The 11,761-nt window shown below is 33.5% G+C and overlaps 2 protein-coding genes across 2 annotated transcripts; both read right to left on the bottom strand.

Annotated features, from left to right (window-relative positions):
* Positions 1 to 570: 570 nt before the first annotated feature.
* TRIADDRAFT_20995 (uncharacterized protein) lies at positions 571 to 4,643 on the bottom strand (the record flags this gene model as incomplete). The annotated part of the gene is made up of 6 exons (XM_002109469.1): positions 571 to 731; positions 833 to 1,003; positions 1,271 to 1,499; positions 3,167 to 3,315; positions 3,664 to 3,774; positions 4,568 to 4,643. 6 exons carry the CDS (start codon positions 4,641 to 4,643, stop codon positions 571 to 573), a joined length of 897 nt encoding a protein of 298 aa, XP_002109505.1.
* Positions 4,644 to 9,125: 4,482 nt separating this feature from the next.
* TRIADDRAFT_20699 (uncharacterized protein) lies at positions 9,126 to 11,220 on the bottom strand (the record flags this gene model as incomplete). Its single annotated transcript, XM_002109468.1, has 10 exons — positions 9,126 to 9,230; positions 9,322 to 9,379; positions 9,518 to 9,651; positions 9,713 to 9,796; positions 9,879 to 9,974; positions 10,064 to 10,114; positions 10,184 to 10,309; positions 10,410 to 10,494; positions 10,950 to 11,061; positions 11,199 to 11,220. 10 exons carry the CDS (start codon positions 11,218 to 11,220, stop codon positions 9,126 to 9,128), a joined length of 873 nt encoding a protein of 290 aa, XP_002109504.1.
* Between the last annotated feature and the right edge of the window lie 541 nt (positions 11,221 to 11,761).

Here is an 11,761-nt window from a genome sequence, read left to right as displayed (position 1 = left end):
GATCATGCCCCGACTACGTTGATATTGTCGAACTGTTGCGAAAATAATAGTTATAATAGTTAATTAAGAATAGATTCCTTAGGTACTTATAGCAACAGAATAGAAACTTGAAATAATTTACTAACTTCTAAATTTAATGCATGTTAACTAATTATTCTTTAACGAAAGCTCTTACTAGGAATTGTTACAATTGATAATATTTTAAATCATCATCTCGTGTAATACGAAAAATCTGTTCTAAAATATTTCGTTATTACCTCCAGCATCGACAGACTGCATACGACTTTGAGCATTAATCTCGTTCGCGCTAGATAATCGAGTATTAGTACCACGGCCATGAGCATCATAGGTTACCAATCGGTGATTATCCGTAGCAGTAGCGCCTGCATCAATGTTATCACCAATATCCGGGTGTTGATTAGAATGTCGCTCTTTTTGTCTATCTTTGGTATCATTCTTACGAGTTTCGCCCTACGGTAAGGTAAGTATGGTAAAATTCGTAAGTGTTAAAACTGTTAAATTTATTTCTATCAACTTGAATAAGGTGTTGATGACATTATTAACATAATATCAACAAAAATTTACCTTCAAGACATTCCAATCAAAAACGTAATCATATGTAAAACTACATCGATGGTACAAATTTCTGAATAATTGCCTGAAGTATGCATAATCTGGCTTATCGTCGAATTTTAATGATCGGCAAATATTTAGATAAGTCGCAAATTCAGCTAAAAATATCATAGAAGAATATCAATTAGCCCATTTCAAAAAATTAAATAACTTTTATACTAAGAAGAATTACTGACTAACTGAAGATTATAGTACTTACGGGGATATCCTCTACATAATTTTTCAACTGGAGTTGCCATCTTCTTTTCACTAATTTTTTCATACTTTTGCTTTTTAGTAGCAGCCTTTAATCCTTGCCAAGGTAAACTGCCGTGGCTGAAATACATAAACATATACCCAAGTGATTCCATATCATCTCTACGGCTTTGCTCTATAAATAAAAATAAAATGACGCTAACATAAGCTAAGGCGTTAAAATTAGTATTCATTTACAAGATCTGGTCATAATGTCGACTCTTGCTTTCGCTCCCGAAGTCATTGATATTCATCAATTCACATCACTTAAGAATTCTTTGCCGTAGTGAAACATTACATATTACTATTGCTGTTTAACGTTGTAGAACAAAATGCAGCTGCAACTACATTATAACAATTATGAAACGATTAATGCCTTGAGATATTACCAAGGAATACTTACCAATGCCTAAATGTGTATTAATACTGGCATATCGTGCAGTACCAGTTAAATTTTTATTTTCCCGATAAGGAATGTGCTGGTGCGTCTTAGCATCACGATAGCGTTTTGCTAATCCAAAATCAATTATATACACTAAATTGCCTTTCTTTCCCAATCCCATTAAGAAGTTATCTGGCTTGATATCCCGATGGATAAAATTTTTCGAATGAACATACTCGATTCGACTTATCTGAAAAGAATAGAAAAGATTGATGGAATTTTATTATCAAAAGAGGTTACAAATTAGTGTTGTAAAATAATTCATCTATATAGTAAAAAAACCATCATTCTGATGTATTCAAAATTACGAATTAAATGATAGAAGAATAAATTAGGAAAGAATGACGATATCTGATAGGGAATTACATTCTAACAATGATGGGATTTGTTTCAGTATCGTTAAAATTCAACGGTCGGATTTCAGTTTAATAGCAACTTGAAGCCGGAAATATGAAATTTTATTGTAATTATTATTATTGTTGTGGGATCAACTACGTATTGCTGTACTTTGGATTTAATGGTAATAAATCTATATACCGTTCTGTACGTTTTTACGAAATTGCACTAATTTCAAGTAGTGGGGAAGAACCACTACTGTCATTTTTAGGTACTCGCGAAGCAATGAAATGAGTAGCTAATTATAGTCGATATATGTTGTCCTAGCTAAGGAATTTCTAAAAACAAAAAATGTATCATTTCGTCCGATGGAAATCACAATAAGGTGCCAATTGCACAAATATCATACCTGGCAAATAATATGATAGGATGATCATAAACTCGAATATTCGAATAAGGATAAGCTACAGTACATGACATATTCTAATACGCGTAATCAGGAGAGTATTAAAAATAAGTAATAAAATTAATTAAAAATATACTATGTACTGTAATTCGTTTCAAGTCTTTGAAGGCGTATCAAAGATGATCTATGTAAGAGTGATTTAACAAATTGGTGCAAAACTAGTACGATTACGATTATTATTCTATAAGATTTTTAAAGTAATATAATTATAGTACTGGTGTAAACCTACTTACATATCGACATGTAATGCAGTACACAATTACAATTACTTCTTATTATTAATTTAACTGCCATATGATATCGGTGGTGTTGCAAACGACTATACAAACAGTATAGCGTAGTAATAGTATAGAGTCTACTGTAAGCTGCAGGTTAAAAATTCAAAAATTTCTTAATCAGAGCTCTCCATGGTTATATTACAGTATCATGGAATGTGATAGAGCTCTTCATTAACTTCCTATTGGCAGAAAATAATTATTATCAGTTGATGGTATCTACATATGTACTATTCTGTATAGTACATGAGATAACCGAATCATTGTAACAAATTAAGATTGGAAATAGGGTCTACAATAGAAATTTAAGCACAAAAGATTTTCTGTCGTAGGGTATCTTTAGTACGGTCGGATAACGCAAAATTGAAAATACCTCGCAACTTTAAAGCAAATGAAAGTTGCGACGGATTTGTTCAAAAAAAGGATAAAAAAAGATGTTGAGAAAATTAATTTTGAAAAGATCGATCCAAAGCAGTGCTTTAATATACTATTAAGTTAAGTGATTAGTACAATATATAATCGGTGAAGGAAATCAATGAATAGCTTTGACTATGGTAGAGTAGGCACCCAACAACGGTATCTTGTCTGCAGTTATAAAACTAACGTTACAGGAGGTACAGCACATATCCTAGCGGGTTATTGTTTCGATGTGATTGAATGTATAACAATACTGATAATACCGTAATTTATTCTCATCATGATGGGGAAGCTGATAACCCTTTGCTTTTTTTTTTGTTGTATATGTTAATTAAAGATATTTTAAAATGAAAAATAACTAACCAATTGGTCTGCTAATTGAAGCACAGTCTTCAGGCTAAATTTTCTGGAGCAAAAATTGAACAAATCTTCCAAACTTGGGCCCAAAAGTTCCATCACAACGACGTTGTAATCACCTTCAGTACCCCACCATTTTACAGAAGGTATGCCAACTGTGTTCAAAAGTAAGGCAAATAACGTATGAAAAATTAATCCGATCCATCCAAAAAGTTAATCGTAATAATAATCATATTGCGGCGTAATATCAATTTATTTTCGGTTATGGTTGGCTCAACGTTAAATTAACAGCTAATATGGTGTTCTATCCGATTGAGATAGATCAGACCATAAAATATTAGTATATGCCAACATAAAATGATTATAATACGCGTATTTATACAATCAAATCAGGTTGGATAATTTGAACTTGATTTATATTAAGGAAATTGTGTAACATGTGTCACAGTTATTCTCAGACTGACCGTCACTAGAACGGCACAATATAGTGCAAGTTCACTTACCGCCACCGGCCATAATCTTATAAAATTTCCATTCGATATGAAGTTGAGGATGTTTGGTAGTAGTACATTCTAACTTGATAGCTACCTCGTCACCGGTAATAATATTGGTGCCTAATAAATTATAATTCATTATACAGCATATACTTTAATGGCAATAGTATAGCAATCAAGAAGACATATTGAAATGGACCAATTTTTTTCGAGCTAAATCCATCATGTATGTATTTAATATCACTAATAATTAATTAATTACTGTGCATCATTGTATTGAATCACTTGAGCTAGTCCACTCATATTGAGATTTGGATGTGTACACTTGTACGGAATATTGTAAATTGTACATAAACCATATTTGCTAATTTATTCCATATAGAATTAATCACTAGACTAACAGCGATTAAAATAGCAGTACGATATCCAGAGAGAAATAAAAAAAACAGTGAAAAATGAATATGCACTCGTGAAGTATTATATACTGTAAGTTCTACTCGAATGCATTTATATGTATATTTTATACTTGGATGGATTTGTAACATGCACGGTGACGTCTAAATTGATTTCTAGTTTACAGAAAGAGAAAAATTATCATTCTGACTACAATCATACTCAAGCTGGAGATAGAGAAGGAAACAAACATACTGTACTGTGTACAATATACATAGCTAATATTAATAGTATAGTCAAACAAACAAGTTGGACGGGTTTAAGTACATTAGGCTAGTTGTCGATGATTCTTTTTTTTTTTCTATTTAAGTAGAGAAAGAGAAAACTAAAGAGTACAGTCATTTGTAGTATTGTTGATAGCGAAGTGGAGGGTAGTTATAACAGATATATGGAAGAGTCGCATGAAGTTGTAATTATTAAAGTGTTGTATATACGAGTACGCGTAATAATTATCTTTTACCTAAGTAAATGTCGCCAAAGGATCCGCTACCAATCTTCCTGCCTAAGCGGTATTTATTGCCTACTCTTAGGTCCATATTGTGAGACAAGATTAATGCCTTTGCTACTCAGTAGTCAAAACGGGTTGTTCAGGAGCATAGAGCTGTTTATAACATGAACAACAAAAAGTAGAAATATTTGAATACGAGTACAGCATCAAGATAGTCATCGATACAAAAAAATATAAATAACAAAAACAGCTCAGTCAGTTTCTATCTCTGTCCCCCCCAAAAAATATTCACAGTAAACTACGAAAAAATACGGGTTTGAATAAATGTATATATATACGCTAGTATTGATCAGTATGATAATATGCATCCATGCCCTTCGTCAAAATCATTGATACTCAATACTATCATGCGTCGATTGTATCGTAGTGTTTATTATTTAGGACAATTTCTACTGTACTTGTGAGTTACGGTGTAGGCTGTCATTCTTCTTCTTTTTTTTACTATCGGCAACTGCTTGATCTCATATATAAGATTGTAATCCATTAAGATAGAGGCTAGCAATCGATACATGAGTAAAATAGTACAAAAGTATAAAATGCGACGGTAATATTATAACATTGAACCACTACTGTAGTCAAGTGAGTAGAAGGACACTCAATGACGCCTTTAGTCCAGTGATATCGCCCAAAGGCAATCTTTCTTTGATACCCCTTCTACAGTACTGTAGTGCGAGAATGGCGATAAAATAAGAGATAAGAATGGAAAGAAAAGGAAAGGGACGCGATCTGATCAGCCAGTCATAGCGTACACAGCGTTATAATCCAAATGCTCTACAGTATTGATCAATCCACACATTGAAGAGGGACTACTAGGCAATATCCTTTTTCCTCTTCCAAACTACCGACTGCTAAATCCCTCCTACGTGAGTAACCTTCTACTCTTTGAAGTCATCTACAGTATGTTTGACTGAAGACAATTTTACAATAAACAGCAATTGCTTGATACCTACAAAAAGGATAATCAACCATTGAACGTAATGAATATACTACAACTGGATCGATACCATTAACCAATACAGAATTAGGCTACCATACAAGGTTGAATAAGTCCAGTCCAAGATTGAAAAGAGGAAAAAATAGCTAGAAATGAAATCTTTTTTACTGCTCTTTTCACAGAATTATCCTACTGCCCAAAGTCTTCCTCCTACTGTAGTTAGTCGGTACAGTTGCAGTTAAGCGGTGAAAAAGATTTTAATGCAGTGCACAGTGGGCTGAGTCAGACTGGTAGTTGATCTGCTTGGTTACAGTGTGATTGGCTTGACCGTACTGTATTGGTTCAAGCCTCCTGTGTGACGTTTTGCATTGACATTGGTTAGCTTGTAGCAAGTGTACCACGAACTCATAACACCGGTACAAGCATTCCAGTAGTCCACTCCTAGACACATCACTGGCTTGAAGTTGACGTCCTTGACGCTACCAGTGTATCAAAGCGAAGCCGTCAATAAACATTGGGCTTGTTGGCATGTTCGCACATTGTCACATACTGTACTGTAGTGTAGCCAGTCATGTTCATGTCACGACTACATCAGTATTTGTACCGTCCATCTGTACAGTGTACAGTGGATTTGTACACGACACTATAGTACAATATACTGCAGTATACTGTACTGTACAAGTGTACAGTAGTATAGTGTAGTGTATGTACAGTACACAGTCCAAAGAGAAAAAAACAACAGCGGCAAAGCAGTCATAAAAAATGGTGACTAAAAGCGTACTGTACAAGTGTACATATTATACTGCAGTCATTGATTGCAGTGGGTGAAATGCAGGTAAAGAGAGCAGTCATCCACGGATGACCGGTAAATTTGGCCAAATACCGTCCACACAGCAATGGCTTCTTGCTCCACTTTTATCGCACTGAACCCCACTGTAGACAGTACAGATGGCCTCTTCATCAACAAGTGTACCATCATGATTAGAATTCAATTATTAATAATGAATCCAACATCACTAGTGTGATATCAGGCTTCCCTATTTGAGTGTTGTTAATGCAATTTGATCAATAAAGTTTTACGGATAGAGAAAGAAAGAACAAATGAAGGATACCTTAAGCAATTAAATCTAGCGTAGCTTAAAACGGTATCAAGTTCGAATGTATTACTGTAAATAAGTGAAATTACTTTCCAAATACACACGTCTGTTTCTATATACAGTACTTGTGATCAACTATCACGTGTTTATTATTCTATTTTCTGCTTATTACTGTAGCTAGTGGTGATTAATTGAAATGAGGAGGGTCTCTTAGTAATACGACCGTTGTCAGTGTACTGTAATAATGGCTGAAAAACGAGAAAAGTTAATACCGAACTAAACTTCTGGTTATTCTAGAAGTCTTTCAACGTGAAACAAGCAAGCGCTTTTTCAACATTGTAATATCCTACAAGGTCAATACAGGGTCCTTACGATCAGCATTCGGTCATATAATGCGTCGGGACGAATGAATAAGTAACTTTAGTAACAACGAACAACCCCTTTCAATCTTTCCATCATACTCGCTGCAATACTCAATAGTTGATGATCAATTAGGTGCTATTTAAATCTTGCTTCATTCATTTTTTGCTTACAGTATGCATATAATGACGTTGATCACTGATTGCAAACTCGGCATAACTTAGGATTTAAATGATTCGATAAATTTCCATTACATGACTCGTTAAATAAGCTTGAAGATGATCAAATCACCATCTCACACGTAAAGCGTCTCTATTCCACGTGATGATCGACTAATGCACAGTTGCGTGCTTGAAGTTTCAATAATATCATTAAGTACAAAAATTACTCGAAAGAAATTGAACACGTACTGAGTTGGTAAAAATACTAAATGTTATTTAGCTTGGTTATAATTTTACTAAAAAATTATATTGATACAGGCGTAATACTGCCGAAAGAGTTAACTTCAATCGAGAAACCAATAATAATTCAATAGTCTAGTGGATAATTTTATTCTCTTACATAATCATCCCCGTCGATTCTTAAATAATCATGATTACAAATGATCAGCGGACGTTAGACAGCATACCTACTAGTGATATAGCAATGAATTTTTGAACAAACGATACGATTTTTATACGCTTATTTAACATTGTCTGTAGAATCAAGGGAATATCATTTACACCGTGAAGCAAGTTTTGGCTTTGACATCATGTCATCGCTGTCGGTCAGGTCTATAATTAATGAATAGAAGATACTCTTATATTACCCTGGCTCTTATACAAAATCTTAAGAGTATCTTGATAGTTAACTGATCTTGTCCCTTTTAATGGCCAATAGTTACGGTATACACATAAATTTAAGCACTATGAGCGATAAGTTTGCAGCAAAAAATTCAATTTTAAAATAATCTCCTAAGATTGAAAATTGCTCTTGCATCGACCGACCTTGACAAACTTTCATATTTAATCAGACGGTATTATAAATTTGACATGTGTCGATACTGACATTGGTAAATAAATGTTGAAATGCATATTTCTATTGTCATAGTAGAAGTATTACCCAAATTTACCGTGTTGGATGCTTTTTCAAATATTTTACAAATTCGCTCGTAGTATCATACAACATTGTAATGTAATTACAGTTATAGTCTATAACATCACTTTACTCGATAGTTAAATTTTATCTACGGTAATCGCTGAAATACTGTGTATTTGCTATTCATAGCCAAGTTGGCGTAGAGCATTACCGATGTGCATAAATTTCGTCATAGGATCTAATCAAAAAAAATTGAACACTGAGACTACCATTTCTAAAGTATTGCCTGAAAGGCGAACCTGTCAATGATTACCGATGTCATAGATCCAAAGTAGCGATTATAGTACAGTACTAAAAATCGTTGTCACTATCATTTAGACTGTGTGATCTATCCTTAGATTCGATATCGTCATCGTCATCATCGTCATCGTCAATAATGTCTTCATCATCTTCATCTTCATCTACTTCTACTTCCAAACCGCTACCTTCAGACGATAATGTACCACTTTCCTGTAGTAACGAAGTAAATCATTTTGACGTATATGAGTGATGTGAAATTACTATTATTATGATGTATTTAATTATTATACCAACAATATATACAAATGTGGTCAAGTTATTGATAAGTCCTCACTTCAGAATCTGAACCATTACCAATTCTTCCGTACATCGCATTGTTGTTAACTTAATAAACGCGATAATTTATTAGTGGATGAAATTAATCTGTAAAATATCGTCAGACAAAATGCAATCATTTCGAATGATAAATTTACCTTGTTCGTTGGTACTGTCGTCAAGTTCTAACTCATCGTGATCGTCTAACTCTCCTGTTCCGTTAATTCTAATACCTTTCTGATAATTGCCGTAATCTCCATCATTGTCATCTTGCATTCTCTTTAACGACAACTCTGTTCGCTAATTTATCATTCCAAGTAATAATCATCATTTAAGTAAGTAAAGTTTGTTAAAGCAGCATAGTCTTCATAGTTAACGAAATATCCGTAAAATATATTTGTTACTTTAGGTTGTAATAGTAACAGATTTAAGCTTGCCAGAAATGTACCTCAAATTTCTCTTGTTCAATTTTATTGTTCTCTTCCAATTGTTGCTCTAGATAAACTAAGTTTCTATACTTTTCAAAATATCCCTAGATAGGTTAAATAAGTGTAATTAGCTTAAAATATTAGGTGTCATACTTGAGGAAAATGTTGTCTGAACTTCGAACTTATCGAAAATACCGTGTAAAGCTTTTGTAGTTCGGCCTCTAGTTTTTCAAATTCGTCCATAAATGCTGGTCTAAAGTCAAATTTTTAAAATATAAATGATTGTAGTATATATTTTAAAATCTTACGTGATATTAAATGTAAAAGGAAGGGAAGTAAGGAAGAAGTCATGATAAAACTGAATTCTCGTTAGCATAACTAGGATACCTACCTAACAGCCTGAAGACTTTTTAATCGTTTTTGATTTCTTTCTAGCTCTTGTTTCTTTTTTTGTATTTTCGCTTCTAAGTTAGCTTCATCTGAGGCAATATTGTTGAGCATTCTTTCAGTGTGTTGATGTTGCTCCTAATAATGAATAATTTTAATTTTTGCTGGGTGAAAATGTTTAACATCATAATTAACTTACCTCGACGGATGATACACTTTTGGATACCCTATCTTCGAGATCATCCAATTCTAGAGGTCTTGCAAGTGCTGTTGTACGCTGATCCTATGTCATAAATAAAAAAAGTAGGTTTACTTTTACCGTCAATAAATATCAAACGAACTGTCGCATATAACGGTTTATTTACTCTTAAATCAGGCTCTTCACCCAATAGATCGTATACGCTAGCTCCGCGCGTGGTAATATCCGACGCTAAATGCCGGGATTGCTTTAGATCTGTTATCTATATTCAGTGATTGATGATAATAATATTTTAAGATTAACTATCGATAAGGAAAAACGAAAGTTGACAAAATGAGCCAAGAATTTTACCTTATTAGAAATATCAAATTTTGCTTTCGCATTTTCAGAAGAATTATTTTCCTAAATAAATTATCTCAGTTAGTATCATTATTGCATCGACAATTATTGCTAACTGAGCGTTTAATCAACCTCATTCTGTTTGTTTGCCTTCATAGCATTGTATAATATTGTTGTAATCTTTAAAATTTCTTTGACAGCATAACCGTCGGCTCCATATAGCTTCTTGGTATTTAATTTAATGTGTGCTTTGGTAGCCTATCCGATAATTAAGATATATTATAATTCTGTAATATATTATCACAGAAAGCAACTTACAATACCACAACACATATAGCATGATCATTCAAATTCTGACCATAAGTTGGGCCGTAGATCGAATGAAAAAGATTCTGTCTTGTTCAGTATCAATATCGGAAGGTAAATCCAGGTTAGGATCGTAGCTAGATATCAAAAACATTATACATTAGGGGTTGGTAAGCCATAATGCTAGCTATTATGATATTCGAGAATTGTATCACCGGAAATCGATTCAACGTATAATTTTCAAATTTTGAACTTTTTAGGTGATATTATATCGCTATAGCAACTAAAGTGATGCAAATTCTGTGATAACTACATGAAATAATCAAAAATGTACTACTGTGTACGCCTAATACTTCAAAGTTTCAATTTGTCTTACTGTGTTAATTAAACTGATAACAGCATATCGTGAAACGTTTCATGATAAGTATATTCTGTATCGGTACCTGCTTTATTATTTATTGTATATCATTGTAACACTGGATTCAATGTACGAGAAGATTTAGCGTAAAGCCGAATTAAACAAGACGATATTGGCCGGTATTTCACAGATACTATTGGCAATTTAAGATAGATTTAAAACAACTAATCTCACCTCTTTATTAACCAAAGAAGAATTTCAGCTACCAGTGGAAAATTTGGTTGTCTAAAATTTTCCATTGATATAAGCCTAGGATAACCTAAGCTTCGCATCATCTCCGTAAAGTCTACATTACACAGTTAAAGTAGTGATCAATTTCAGTCCTTGTCGATATATTCTCTTAACTAGTACTAGAATTAAAACTATCATGAAATTTTGATCATGTACGGTAGTGATAAGCATTTTCATATTTAATTTACTTACTTCGTAGATCTCTGTATGACATTTTGCTACTATGTTAGGATTTCATCTGGTTCTTTTTTTACTTTGCATAAAATCCATGGAAACGGTGCTCAGTCCATAATGCACTGCGGCATTCGTACCGTTGACTGTCTACTGTCTCTTCTGTTGTACGGACTGTACTGTACTAGTGTACTGTAGGTCCAGTAGCAATCTTTTCGGTAACCAGCGAGTAACGCGTACAGATCAAAACGGTTTGAACCGAACCGAACCTTTCTCAGGTCTACGCGTACTGTACATGTACTGTAGATATAGTTACTGTACTGTACTGTACTGAACTCCGGTCGAACAAGAAACCATTATTTCAGCGTGTAGAACTGGTTGAACTGACCGTACACTTGCCGGTGACTGATAGTTTGTATTAAAGATTGCAAAGAAATAAATAAAATAACTCAATAACGCAGTAAAAAGTCAAAAATAAAAACATGAACTACCAATTGCTCAAGGTTGTAGTGACTTGTATTCGTGAAATTTTAGCCAAATTCAAAGTAAATAGCTTCAAAATTGGAAGACCTAATTAAGGGCTA

Source organism: Trichoplax adhaerens, genomic scaffold (genome assembly GCF_000150275.1).
Source record: "Trichoplax adhaerens TRIADscaffold_2 genomic scaffold, whole genome shotgun sequence".
Lineage (NCBI taxonomy): Eukaryota > Metazoa > Placozoa > Uniplacotomia > Trichoplacea > Trichoplacidae > Trichoplax > Trichoplax adhaerens.
The sequence above is the reverse complement of the archived record's forward strand: the minus strand, read 5'-3'. Positions and strand labels throughout refer to the sequence as shown.